At 54.0% G+C, this 14371-nt stretch overlaps 1 protein-coding gene across 1 annotated transcript in view; it reads right to left on the minus strand.

The window, feature by feature from the left end:
- Positions 1–14371, minus strand: part of STARD9 (StAR-related lipid transfer (START) domain containing 9) — a 103798-nt gene that overhangs the window by 13472 nt on the left and 75955 nt on the right. The window contains exons 21-24 of the mRNA XM_004687551.2: positions 13658–13845; positions 12793–13240; positions 1009–11094; positions 621–818 (exon numbers count right to left, since the gene is read on the minus strand). Of these exons, the coding sequence (XP_004687608.1) occupies positions 621–818; positions 1009–11094; positions 12793–13240; positions 13658–13845 (10920 nt within the window). The remainder of the gene's footprint in view (positions 1–620; positions 819–1008; positions 11095–12792; positions 13241–13657; positions 13846–14371) is intronic.

Consider the following 14371-nt stretch of genomic DNA (forward strand, 5'->3'; position numbering starts at 1 on the left):
TTTTTTTTTTTTTTAAGATTTATTTATTTATTAATACAGAACAGGGGTACAGCCAGATGTGCAGGGGTGGTGAGAGGCTTCACCAGAGACAGAGTGGGGAACAGAACAGGCAGATGGATGAAGTACACTGCTGAGGGAGCAGCGGGTGGGTCAGGAGAGGTCTGCCACGCCATGTGGATCCTCCGGGGCTGGGGATCGAACTTGCACTGAAGCGGCTGCCGCCAGCTTGCAGTGCTGCATCCTAGCCCATTGCGCCACCAGGGAGGGCCCAGCGCCACCTTCTTAAACCCATCCCTCCCTTTCCCACTGGCCCTTAGGGTTTGGTTTCACATCCCATTCCGGGGCGCAGCACTATAGTCTTACATGCTACGCCATGGTCACCCTGTCCTCTCCCATGACTTCTCTCTGCATTCCCACCCCAGCTCCCCCGCCCCCCTTCCATTTCCCCAGTCTCCTGGTCACTTCCACAAGGCCACAGGCTTATAGGACCAACTCCTGGGATCTCTTCCATAAAACAAAGCCACTGCCTCCACTCTCCAGGACACGGAGCCCAGACCCTGCTCCCCACAAGCCTCACACACAGAAAGCCAGCACCTGCAGGTCCCTGTGTCCACCCTTACCTGGTGGTCTCCACAACATCCTTCCTCAGTTGCTGCAGGTATTCTCGGCGCCTGCTGGGTAGGTCAAGTTCCCGGGTGGGGATCTCCCTGTCAGGCAGGGGGCTCAGCTGCTTCTGGGGGCTGAGGCTTCGCGTCCGCCGGAACTTCTGCAGTCGCTCAGCCCGCTCTCTCCGAAGCATTTCAATGGTTTCTTTTTGCCTAAGATAAAATGCCACTGATTCACTGGAGCCGGACCCAAAAGCCCATCTCCATCTTAAGATCTACCTCTGATGCCTGGAAGATCTCAGATCTGAGCAAGGGGAGAAGGAACAGCCAGCTTCTCACCCTCTCTTTCCCCCCCAGCCTACCCCAATCCACCCCGTCCCCCCACGCTGGGCCGGGCTCTCACCGGGCAGCACGCTCCGCATGGGTGGACATCACAGGCTCGTCAGCAGCAAAGGCCTCCCCCGTCCCGCTCTGCAGCACCTGCAACAGGGCGTCTGCCTCCCCGAAGCCGTGGTGCAGTTTGGCTTCTGTGAGTTCTGTGCTCAGTGAGAAGTTCTGGACCCCAACTTGCAGGGGGATCTTCTCCCTCCTGGACCACTCAGGATCCAGGCTCTGTCTGTCAGGCACGTGGGGAGACCTTAGTCCTCCATGTTCTCCAGAGCTGAGATCACATCTGGTCCCCAGCAGCTCCCTCACACCCAGCCCCCCAGGAGAGTCATCCTGAACCCCACACCAATTACTAAATTTGTTGTGCACCGGAAGGTCCCTGAGGCTGTGGTGCTGGGGCTCTGGGACCGTGCATGCCTCAGAACTAGAGTGCAGCAGCCCCCCAGACTGGCAGGCCTCAGGTGTGTCCAAGGTGGGCGCCTGGAGCCCCACAGTATCAGTCAGGTCAGAGCCAGGGCGGGGGCTGAGGTGCTGGGGGGCTCCCCACGAAGAGGGAAAGTCCAGTGTGCGTGGTGGTTCCGGGGGAGCAGTCTCACTCCCATTTTCTGTCCGATTTGGCCACCGACTTGGTCCCCCAGTGTCCAGTTGCCCACACTCAGGGAAAGCCACGTCCTCGGGCACGAAGCCATCGGCCAGCCTCTGCCTCCTGCTCCTCGGGGGCGGAAGTGGCAATCCGCTTTGGACACAGGTGTTGTTCCTGGACGGAAGCTGCTCAGGGAGCTCATCTAAGAACCGAACCTGGAGTTTGGGGCTCTGCTCTGGGCTGTCCGAGGCGCTTACCTCAAGGAGGGGCCTACTATCACTCCTTTCTGAGGGACTTTTGCCTTCTCCGTGGAGAGCCTCCACTTTCTGGGAGCCACCTGGTTCACTAGTACTTTGATAATAATCATCCACTGGAGCTCCAGGGGCATCCTGGGGAAGGTCTGGGTTGGAGACAAGCTTCTGGCAGCCTTCAAGAGCATGAGCTGAGGGGGGTGAGAGAGACAAAGAGCTGGGGGGGAGCCCTGTCCCTTGGACACTGGCACTAAGCGTGAGGATTGGGGAGGAGGCCCTGTCCACCAACAAGGCACTCATGTGGCCTGGCTCCCTCTGGACCTTAGGTTCCCCGGAAGACTCCACATTACTGGGGCAGAATCCAGGGGACCGAGAGTCGGGGCTGTGGACAGCCAGGTGGGACAGTTCCTCTGACTGGGAGCCGGCAGGCAGGGAGGCGTCCGGAGAAGCCCGGGGGCTCACAGAAGTGCTGTTCTGCTCAAAGGGGGCTTTCTGAAGTCGCAAGTGGGACAAGGATACTGGAGGGCTCTGGGAGGGGCAGTGGGGGCTTGCTTTCTGAAGATCTGGGGGCGCTGTCCCTTTCCACACTGTCTCCTCTGCCTCTCTCTTCTGAAGAGTCTCTGGGCCATGTTCCTTTTCTTGCCAGCTTGGGCTTGAGACATCTGAGCCCGGCGCTTTTCGGACCGCATTGACCTGCTGAGGGCTGGCCTCCGGATTCAAGGAGGGCAGAGGTGACGGGGCCAGGTTGGTCTGGACGCCCTCATCTATGGTGGTCTGAGTGCAGCCATCCATCTTCAGGACAGGGGGCGCCTCACCAGGAGTCTCCCTCTTGGCATCCAGCTCCTTTGTGGCCACGCTGGGCTGCGACAGACTCCCGAGCAGCTCCGACGTGCTGTGCAGGAGCTGTGAGAGGTGCACAGACAGGTTGCGCATGCTGGTCCAAGAGGCCAGGTCAGAGGCTGCCAGCTGAGCAGGGACGTCACTGTAGCTCCAATGCAGCCTGCTGCCCAGGGTCTGCGTGCCCTGCTCCAAGGTGTTTATCCTGGCCTGTCCCGGGGTGCTGCCCGCCTCAGACGGATACAGCAGCACAATCTCGTCCACTGGCCCTACCGCACTTTCTTCAGCCGCAGGGGGCTCACTGCCCAGAGTCTCTATTCCATTAGGGGGGCCGAGGAACTGGGCCCTCTGTTCAGGACCCTTAGTAGGAGCTGCTCCTCTGGGGCCAGCCAGGACGTAAGGGTGCCCCAAGGCCAGTGAGGAACCCCATACTTCCCAGGACTCCTGCGAATCCTGGGCATTTTCAACGCTGCTGCATGTGCTCGACAGGCCGCGGGCATTGGCATAGGTGCTGAGGTGGGAGTGGAACGGGGAGTTCTGCTCTTCTAAGCCCTGGTCCACGCTGGAGCACCGGGCCACCTTTGGTGGCACGGGGCCCTGGGGCACCTGGCTGGACGAGACATCGACGGCACTGCCGAATACATACTGCTTCCAGCCAATGCGCACTGGCGCCTCTGGGTGCCTGTGCAGGACATAGGGATTGATATCACTGGAGCCAAAGTGCAACACTGCTTTGCCCACCTTGGAGTGCTGCTTCTCTGGCCTGGTCTGGCCACCCACTCTCTCTGGCTTTCCCTGCTGGGCCTGTTCCAGAGAAGTCGGGGTCATGAAATCAGGCGTTGGCATGCAGGAGAGCGTCGATGAAGTTGGGTAAGGAGGGCTGGCAGGTTGCAGGGGCCTGTGATCAGTTGGGTAAGGAGGGCTGGCAGGTTGCAGGGGCCTGTGATCAGCAGTGCTACTGTCCACGTTCGACGAGACTTGCAGATTGCCGTCCTCAGCGTCCACAGATGCTCTCACTGCTGACTTGCCCGAGCAACAGTCCCTGGGATACAGTGGCCACAATTTCTCAGGCTCGTGTATCTCCTCATCTGTTGGGGAAGGGGGCTCCACACTCAAGTTTAGTTCCTGAAGAGAGCGGGAGGAGCTGACCACTGAGAACTGCGGTCTGGGAGACGACTTGAGATATTTGGGGTCAGCAGAGATTGCAATCACAGGAAGTGACTGCCTGTGGGCCCTGCTTGGGGGCTGGCCAAGGCTCTGAGCAGCAAAGTGTGGCCCTCCACTTTGCTCCAAGGACATGGATGATGCTAATGTCCTGGACCCAGGGGATTTGACTGTAGCTGCCTTCCCTCTGCCCACACTTCTAATCTGAGTGGTGCTGAAGTCATCTATATCACTTTCACCAGAAGGTGGGAGACTCCTGTCTTGCGTACCATCAACTGAGGCCTGGTCTCTCTGCTGTTCTTCCTCCTCCCAGGGACTATCGACCTGGGGCCCAGGGGTGTATTTTAACTGTTCTACCAACTTAGTTCGGGGTTCCAACCCCCCGAGGCTTCTGGACTTGGTGTAAAGTTGTGGCTTTTCTAGAAGGTGTCTGATGGCATTTTCTAAATATCCATAGTATGGTTCTGCCACCAGCTCATTCACAAGAGACTCTTCATTGGAACTCAGGGTGTGTGGTTTCCCAGTTGCTGTAGGTGGTTTCGGCTCAGTCTGAGACAACTGGCTATTCTGGCCACCTCGGGAACTCCTCGGTGGCTCAAAGGACCTGTCTGCAGGGAAAGGGGTAGCCTCAGGCTCTGTATCGGCGTTCACCTCGGAAACCTCTCTCTCAGGTCCTCCTCCTGACCCTGAGCTTCCACCAGCAACTGAGTGGCTGAGGGAACTCGTCCTCACACCAGGGACAAAAAGTGAGCCGTTGCCTTGACCCTGAGATTGGACAGCAGCATTAGCAGAGAGTTCCAGAATGCTGCTGTCTGCTGGTCCAAATTCCTCACGAAGGCCCTTGAGCTCAAGGCCATGTGCCAAGATGTCAGGGTCCCTGGAATAGCTCTGTCCTCTCTCAGCCACTCCACAGGCCCTGGAAGGTATAGTGTGGGCAGGGTGGAAAGTATGTGAGGTTTCCTGGGAAATTCCCTTCCCCGGGTTGCTATCTCTACAGTACAGTGAAGTTGAGGCGGGGGAGGGCCAGGCATTTGCAAAGGGTTGAGGACTGCCTGGTTGCTGACAAGGAAGAGTTCTGCCATCTTCTTGACCTCTAGATGGGCTGGGAGTCCCGCTGCCTTCACTCTTTCCTGAGCCGGCAACACAAGCTCGAGTTTCTTGTGGGCATCTGTAGGGGGCCTCCTCCCTAACTCCCCCAGGATCGGGGCTAGGTCCTTGATCTAGCAACGGAGTTGACCTGGGATGTTTGCAGGCTTCTGCCAGCCCAGAGCCAACACTCCCCTTCCATTTCACAGAGGGTAGCGAGGGAGTTTCACGTTCCATCCTTTTTAGGACTCCTTGTTTGGGGCTTGCTTTCTCTTCTAAGTTGGCAGCAGCCTCAAGACTTTGGACCTGGTCATGGTTAGGCCCTGAGAGACTTGCAGAATTCTCATCATGGATCACAAGTGGACTTCCAAAATAGGTTGTTTTCTCTTTCTGTGCAACTAAGAAGCTACCCGGTAAACTTCTACACGTGGTTTCTAGCATTCTGGGTGCTTGGTGTGCTGGCTGGCTTTCCTGACTGCCAGGTGACTCTGCAGTGTCCCGCAGAGCTAATGGGCTATGTCCACGTGGCATCACCACAGGCTCATCAAAAGGGGCCCGAGAAGATGTGTCAGCCCCCGCTGTCTCTGGTATTAGCTTCCCGTCCTCATCTACAGCTGCTGCTGAAGCAAGACTGTCTGAGCCCAAAGGACCAGCAGGAGAAGGCGTTCTGCTTGCTGTTTTGTTTTTCTCTTTGGTTTCAGAAGAGCTACAGTGGCATGGGAACTGTTCACTTGCACCCAGGAAACGTCCCAGCTCTCCAGTATGAAGGCTTTTGCCTAGAGCGGGGCCAGTGTGGGGAGCAGCCCGTGAGGGGTGCCAGCGCGCAGTGTTAGCTTCAGTGGGGGGCAGAGGTTGGAAGCTGTCTACAGAGAAGGGTGCAAACTGAAGAACTTTGCCGTCATCAGTCGTCATGTGTCCTGGTTCAGCAGGGAGACATGTCACATGAAATCCTTCCGCATCACCCTCACTCCTGGTCCTGTGCGACACTGGCTGGTTCACTTGTGGGCTGGGAGGCCTGCCAGGGGCCTCTGAAGAACGTTCAGGTTCTAATGTCTCATAGTAAGGAAAGACTGGGCCCCTGGCCACAGAGTCCCTACGCTGCTTTTTTGGGGCCTTTGCCTGTCTGGTCTCTCCCAACACAGCCAGGCCTGTGCATGTATGATGAGCAGAGGGCTCTGCATTAGCTACGCCTGGCGGGGACACGGGCGTTGAGAAAACGCCACTGGTAGGATTGAAGTCCTTGGCCTCCTCTGGCTTTTGCTGCACATCTCTGCCTTGGTTACCCTCTTCTGAGAGGGAGCTGGCCTGCGTTTCAAGCTGGCTAGAGACCCTGGTCAGGGAGCTGGTCTCTCTCTGCACAGCTGCCTCAGAGGTAGAACACACCCTGGACTCCAAGCCCACTGAGGGGCTCGTGAAGTTCGCTCCTTGGGCTTCGTAGCTAGTGCTTGATGTCCGGCTATCTGACCCCTGGGGAGAGCTCTCTGGTACACTAGACTGACTGTAAGACCCCACTGCTGTGGAGACTGCAGACTCCCAGCAAGCAGAGCGTGCTACTGAGGAGCTGCCGCTAACGTCTCCCTGCAGGCCTTGGCTTCCCGTCTCTCCACTCCGGTCCTGATGCCCCACACCAGTTACCAAGGTGCGGTTAAGAATTTTCAACACCATGGGATCCAGTCCCAGCATATCGTCCACTGAAGAGCTTCCGATACTACCAGGTGCATTAAGAAAGCTTCCTGGAAGGCTTGGAGAACTCCAGGGCAAAGTACCGCTCAGCTCATGGTGAGGAGGAATCGCACAAGAGTCTGGCCAGCTGGGCAGTGGGTCACTCTCCAGGCTGAAAGGTGTGCCTCCACCACACTGGCTTTGACTACCAAGACTCTGTGTGGATGAGACCATTTTGCTTTCCTCCTGTGGGCTTCTGCCTCTCTGCACAGTCATTTCAACTCTGCCTTGATCTGGTGGATCTTGCTCAGACCTGATTACGTGCTCAGCAGCTTGGCTTTCCTGAAAACCTTCTGCTCTTTCCAGCTCCTCAGGACTTCCCAAGCCGTAAGGCGGCCCCTTGTTTTCCTCTTCAGAAGACCTCTCGGGCCCGGGCTGTGCTAGCAGAGCTACAGGCAATGCTGTGGTCCTCCTGGGCTTAGGAGAAGTGCTGCTGGGCTCTCTGCGAGCTGTACAGGTCCCTCGGTGACCGCCAGAGTCCCCGGCAGGCCTGTCCAATAGGGCTGGCTGGGTGCGCTCTCTTGCAAATGCAGCTTGGTCTACATATTTCCATGATTTGATGGAAGTTGGGGTCATTTTCTGGATCTGGGACTCTTCTTCAGTGCTACGGTTAACCTCTATTTTGCCAGCATCACTAGCCCTGAAGGTAACACCATCTGTCTGTTTTGGAGAAGATGGTTGACCCATGAAGGACAAATGGCTTTTAGAACTGCCTGGCATCAGGACAAGGCCAGCCATCTCCTGGTCCTGGAACATAAACTCCTTACTGACTCTGGGTGTGTGGGAAGCACACAGCTGCTTATTCTGCTTGGATTCCATTTCCAGGATGTCATTTTCCAGACGCATTACACTCTTGATCAACCTAGCCATTTCATCATCATTCTGCTTCTTTCTACAAGGCTCTTCTTTGGGACTAAATATTTCCTGTGATTTTTCAGGGCCCTTATAATCACTAGGGTTCCTTTCCTGAGGGCATGCAACTGACAGGAATCTTTCACATGTAGACTCAGTCCCTGGAAGTATAAACTCTCCTGAGCCACCGTTAGGACGAAGAGCTTTTCCAAGAGGCCCAGTTCCATTCTTCCCCTCACCCTCGTGGGTTGGACTCTCATTTTGGGCCACTGTCTCTGGGCTGCTTACTCGATGATGTACTGACTTGGGTTTCAAAGGAACAGCCACTTCTCCTAGTTTGTCATGGCCTAAATTAGCAGACTTCGAGATGAAATCAGACCTGGTCCCAGAAGGAAACTGCCTGTTTGTATCAAAGGCCTGGTTGTGCCTCGGCATTGCATTTGGACTCTGTCCTTCCTCACCCGTCTCTTCCGTTTCGCAGCGGAAGAGAGGCTTCCTAGATCCAGGACTGGCTGCGGAAACACTGCAAGGGGACTGCATGGTGGCCTTTTCTTCCTCCTTGAATGAGGGAAGACTGCGTTTATTTAAAATCCCAACTGGGTTTTCAAATTCACACACTTTTGTGCTGGTAGATGGGATAATGTGTCTATTCTGAGCAACAAAAATATAAAAGGAATTATAGCTTCCCTCTTTAACATTTCCAGAACATTTTTCCATTTCTCTACTAACTTCTTTGGCAACTGGATCATCTGGTCCCTCTGCTGCAACCTGCTGTGTCAAGGACCTCCTGGGATTCTGGTTTTGTAAGAGCTGTGGGAAATTCTTCTTCAAATAAGCATTTTTGAGGAGCTGGCAGTCACGACCAAAGACCCAGGCCTCCCTGGGGGGTGGGGAGGGCACTCTGGCTTCTCTGCAAGCCGGGATCTCTAAGGCAGTTTCTGTCAGGGCGTCCCGGCTTTTGGTCACATAGAAGGTTTCCAAGGCAGGTGGCTGCAGGGAAGATGGGACCGGATTCCAGGGAGCTGAGTGGAGGTACAGCTCGGGACCTGACGGACAGCCAAAGGCAACATCTCTGTGTCCTTTGGCCACTTCCTTGGAGCTCTCCTCGTCATCTACCTTCCCTTCCTTCAGGGGCTGGTGGCTGCCGAGGCTTAATGGCCCAGTCTGTACTGCATTATTCTTCCTGAGAGGAGCCCGGCCTTGGGGCCAACGGCCACCTTCAGCAGCAATGGTGACATTACTGTTTCTGGAGTTCAAGGAGAAACATTCATCAGAAGAAGTCATTGCTTCGGGGTTCCTGCTTCCCCCAGAACACTCTTCCACGTTCTTTTGGACTTCACATGCGTCTGTCGTGGGATTTACTATCTTTTCTGCTACAAAGTGTGCACCTGTAGCTCCAGAAGCCAGTGATTCTATGTCTGCTGAGTAATTCCCACAGAAACTCACCTCTTTCTCACTAGTTGTGAAGAAATCTACAGTACTTTCTAATTCGATACTCAAACTGTCCTGTTCTTTTTCTGCTCTTAAACGCCTAATTTTGGCTAGCTGGATAGGAGGTCTGAAATGCAGGCTGTTGCTTGGCCCAGGTAATAGAGTGTCTTCTCTTAGGGTCAGGGGGCCTGAGTCCTCCTCAAGGGAGGAGAAAGCTGGCCTGGACTCTCCTTTGGCCTCCAGAACAGGGTGAGACAGTTCAAGGAGGTACTTTTGCTGTAGGACAGCCCAGTCGCTTTCACAAGCTCTGCCTACATGAGTGAATGAGTTGGCAGAAGCAGTCAATACACTGAATACACTAGAATTACTGGATGCCTCGGAGGTGGCATGTTGGGCCAAGTCACAGGTGCCTCTGGCCTGAAAGGTGCCATCAGCTTCTGGATGAGGCAGCTTGTGAGACAGACTCAGTGACAACCTGGACGTATCTGAAGCAGGCATTGTGTACATGCTTCTCACACCACGGGGCAGCTCAGGACTGCCCTGGGGTCGTTGAGAGCCAGGGGGCAGGGCCGCCTCTGTAGCTGAAGGCTTTGGTTCTTCCATATTTAGCCAGTAGCCAGGTCTCTCCCAACCAGAATGCTGCAATTCCTGCACAGCAGGACTTGGACATAAAGAACCCACTATCTCCAGAGGGCTACTAGGGTTGATCTTGGAGTCGCAGGAAAACCAGGAATCCATGGACACCAGAGGGCTTCCTCTTGAAAGCTGCGTGGCCTGGAGACTGTCGACTTGTTCAGAGTCCCCCATCACCTCCGACTCAGGCTGCTCACGGCAGGGCCAGGGCTCGAGGTAAAATGAACTGCTCCTTGGTGGGCTGTCTTCTAGCTTGCTTTTTGCTCTGTGGCTGACGGGGCCACACCTGTATATTGCCTCTTGGTCCACTACAGGCAGACTGGGAGTCTGCAGGCGCCAAAACGTCTCTGTGGGCATCTCATCGGAAGCTCCAAAGACAGACTCTTCTTCATGCTGATCTCCCAGTTCTTCCTCAGCATCAATCAGGCTATCCAGGGAGAAGCTCCTGTGAGTTTGGATGACTAGTCCACTTTCTGAGGATGTGCTGAAGTCCCTTAGGGAGGCTCGTGCTCTGGTCCTGGGGTGGCCTTGGGGCTTGGTAAGATAATTGCCCCTTGGGCCGTCTTGTGGGTTTTGGTACCCCTTCTCAGCCAGCGAGTCCTCAGATATTTGACTATCGTCACTTTCCGTGTTCTCTGCCTCTCGGTGCTCCTGCTTCTCCTGCTTCTTTCCCTGGGGCTCCTCTGGCTTCAGGGGCTCTGTCAGGCCTTTGGTACGAATACATGAGAGAGAATCTGCGGAGTAACTGCTATCTGCATCAGATAAATCACCTAAATCACCATCTTTTTCTCTTGCATGATCCACTCCTGGGCTAAAATCCGCAAGTGAGGATGTGGTGTCTGGGTCCTTTGTACTGTGTCGTCTCCGCAAAGGAATGCCGCGAGGCAAACGAGAGGCCTTCTTGGCAACATCTCTGACCCTAGCTGCCTGCACCATCTGCTGCCTTTTTGATGCCCTCCTTAGAGGTGGTTTGGAATCTGACCAGGCAGTCTTGGCTGCCCTCCCACGCCCTGCTGTCTGTCTGGGTGCAGGAGGATGTGACGAACCACAGCCAGTTCCCTTAGCACTCTTGTGGGCCCCAGGGGATCCTTCTTTCCGCCACCCTGCAGGTATGTGTCCAGAGTCTGTGAGTCCCTTTGCCCTCCTGGGCTGCGTGGAAGGAGTGAGGGCATCTGGCTCATCTCTTGTTTTTAGCTTGCTAGTTGACTGGTTCAGAAATGCTGAACTCTGGGGCACCATCCGACGGGGCGGTTTACCTCCCCTCTCCATTTCCAGGATGCTGGCCGAATTAGAGAGCTCAGTGAGGCAGGTGACTGGAACGGAGGTCCCTTTCCTGCCCAGGGCTCCCCGAACTATGCAGAGCTGCTCCTGGCCTGAGGAACAGAGGGCATGCTTAGGGAAATGCCTTGTCCTTGGAGGGTAAAAAGCAGCCTGGGGCAAGGGCTCTTCTGATGAGGTTTTCTCTGCTGTTTGGTGAGTAGGGGAAGGCAATGTGGTGGAGGGACTCCAATTCAGGTAAACCCTGTGGAGAGAAGGAAAACAGCTCAGCAAGTTAAGAGGCCTCTCCTTTCTGCTGAGCTGACAGAGGGACTCTAAAATCCCACAGCTTATTCTGCAAAATGTTAAAACCTAGGCCAATGTCACTGTCCCTTCCAGTCTTTCAGGGTCAGAGAAAAGCTCTAGGAGCTGCAGTAATCCTCACTCTTCAGTTACACTCCATCCCTCAGTTTCATTATCTTTTACAAGGGTTGAACTTGATCAAAAGGCAATTGTGCCTTTTGGGGGAAACGTCCAATAAAAAGGCAATATGAGGACCACAGGGACAATGACATTTTAAGGAATCAAACAAGTCTATATAGTGGCACATTGTGGAGCGCTAACTCTCTAACCAATCAACGATAAGTAAAATAAAAAGATTAAGGGAAAAAATGATTAAGAAATAAAAAGATTAAGATTTATCCACACAAAGCATGGTCTTAATTTGAACAAGTATAGATATTTTTGAAGGTAATCAGGGAAATATAAATATATTATAGATATAGGTATATTAAATAAATAGATCATAACTTTTTAGATCATGAATAACATCTTAATTTTCCTAAGTATGTGGTTATAAGTTCTTATTTTTAGAAGTGTAATCTTAAGGACACAGGAATGTAATGGCAGATGTCTAGAAGCTGCTTTAAAATACCTCAGAAAGGGCCTCTCTGGTGGTGCAGGGGATAAAGTCTCAGCGCTATCAAGCTATCACCATCCACTGCAACATGAGTTCAATTCCCAGCCAGGGAGGTGACCCCCATGACACAGCAGACCTCTCCTGTTTTGCCCACTGTTCCCCTCAGAAGTGTATTTCATTTGATCTGCCTGTTCTGCTCCCTACTCTGTCTCTGGTGAATCCTCTCATCCCCTGAATCTCTGGCCTACACCCTAGTTCTTGCATGCATTAAAAAAGTCTTTAAAAAATACTTGAGAAAAAGAAGATGGAGAGGTAATGCAAGCATGGCAAATCTTGATACCAGTTGGATAGGGTGATAGGCACACCAGCTTCCCAACTTAGTGTAGTTTGAATTTTTTTTCTAATAAAAGTTTCTAAAAATCCTGCCTAGCCCTCTAAAGATGTAAAGAGGTGAGAAAGCAATAATACCAATAGATACTAACAGGCAAGTCCCTGAGCTGGGCCTGGAGAATAGAAATAGAGACAGAAGACAGATTCCTGCTCCAAGTAGCCTGGGAAAGAACATTTCATTCCTTGCCTGAATGTGGGGAGTAAAGGAGAAAAGAAACAAGGAGATGCCAAACTGAACCTGGGAGTTAGATTGTGTTCCACTACTCACCAGTCAGACAGCAGGTCAGGAAGCTCACTTGAGGGGGTAGGTCAGGTGGGCAGGGAGGTGGAGGGGAATGGAGGTGGGGGCAGGACATATGGAAGGAGAGAGGGAGACAGCCAGCTAAGAAGCAGATGAAAAAATGAGGCTAGATCCTCACTCCGAAGATACCACCAAAGAAGCAAGAGCTGCCACTCAGAGTGCGAGAAGTCTTAGAAGATACCACTTATGGAAGAAGAAGAATGGAAGGAAAAAGTGATGAGGAAAGGGGGAGTAACACTTTCCATGTCACAGATTGAGGAAACAGGCCCTGGCGGGTAAAGAACACAGCCCGGGCTGCAAAGCCACAGAGCACAGCCAAGCGCCTCCAGGACAGACGTCGTCGCTGGCAGTACCTGTGCAGCTGGTGCCAGTACCGGCTGCAGAGCCCCCGGAGGCTCAGAGAGCCACAGCTAGTCGACTCGCTGCTACACTGAGGTTCTGGGCCCACGCCGCCAGGGCATGGGGCCGGGCATGGGCGTCCTTGGGTGTGGTCATCCTGGAGCCAGTGCAAGGCCTGGAGCTGCTCCAGTCTCCTCCGGGCCTCCAGCAGCCTCTGCCTCCTGAGGATTCTCTCCAGCTGGAAAGAGACCTTCCTTCTCTGGCCCTTCCGCTCTGCCGCCCGAAGAGCGCGTCTTGGCAGGAGTGGTGGCTGCACCACCCTCTTCTGCCTTCGGACCGGTGGGGATGGTCGAATGTCAGGTCCTGCTGGAAGCCAAGCATCAGGTGGCCCGGGGGCCCCAAGCTCTTTCCCTGCTACATGGTCTTGCTGTTGCTGCCGCTGCGAACTGGCTGGCCAGGTCTCTTCTCTGAGCCACTGCTGGTCTGGAAACCAAAAACACGCTGAGAGGAAGTCTACAGCCCCCCCTCCCTGCCTGTGGCTGTCTAGGCTCAGACACCCCCAGTCATGGCTGAGCCTGAGTGGACTGAAATGCTGGCCCAGGTGATGTGGCACAATGAGGGCTCGGAACCCTCTTACCACCGGGTCAGGGGATGAAGTTCCCCTGTGGCCTCCATGGCAGCAGGAGGCGAAGCATGACTAGGATGCATGTGAGAAGGAGTGGGCAGGAGGCCCAGCCCTCTGTGGGGCAGTAGGGAAGGTCGCTAAAAGTGGGGAGAGAACACCTAATGCTAAAGATTCCATCATATCACAAAGAAAACAAAGGAGAGAATTCAGAAGACTGGGGAGGCACACAAAGGAAGAGGTGAGAGTGGAGCAGACCCGTGGGCAGTGGCACCTACTGGCGGGGACCGGCTGGCTGGTGCGTGCTTGGTCCAACTCCAGATCCTGCTGGGCTCTAACCTGTCCTGCTGCGAGTCGCTGCCTCAGGTCCCCCACAGAACACTGCTGCTGCTGAATCTGGGCTCTGTGGGGTGCTTCTCCAGCCTTGGGCAGTTGGTGCTGGTCACTCTGCTCCTCCAGCAGTCTCCTGTCACAGAGGGGCTGGAGTTACCCAGGGAGCATGCAAGCCCAGCTCAGGGCAAACCAGTGATACTCTGTGCCCAAGAAAGCACTGAATTCAACAGGGCCGAGAGAGCTTTAGACTTCTGGTCACCTGGGGTCACGCGCAGTGTCACAGGCAGCGCGTGATGTCACAGTGCAGGAGGGAGAGAATGATCCTTCACTGGCATATTCTTAGAGTTGTGGTTTAGAAGAAACAAATTCACTTTGGTTAAGGAAAATAACTGGGAAAGTAAAGCAGTTGGTTCTTCAAACCAGACATTTTAGCACAGTCAAGAAACTGCTCCTTTAAAAAGTCACCTGCTTTTCTACCCAAAAGACACAAAAATACCGATTCAGAAAGATTGCCTGCACACCCATGTTTGCTGCTGCTTTATTTACAATTGGAAAGACATGGAATCAACCCAAATGCCCAAAAGTAGATGACTGGATTAAAAAGATGTGGTACATATACACAATGGAATATTACTCAGCTACCAAAAAAGACAAATACA

This window comes from Condylura cristata, unplaced genomic scaffold (genome assembly GCF_000260355.1).
Source record: "Condylura cristata isolate star-nosed mole 26May11 unplaced genomic scaffold, ConCri1.0 scaffold00023, whole genome shotgun sequence".
Lineage (NCBI taxonomy): Eukaryota > Metazoa > Chordata > Mammalia > Eulipotyphla > Talpidae > Condylura > Condylura cristata.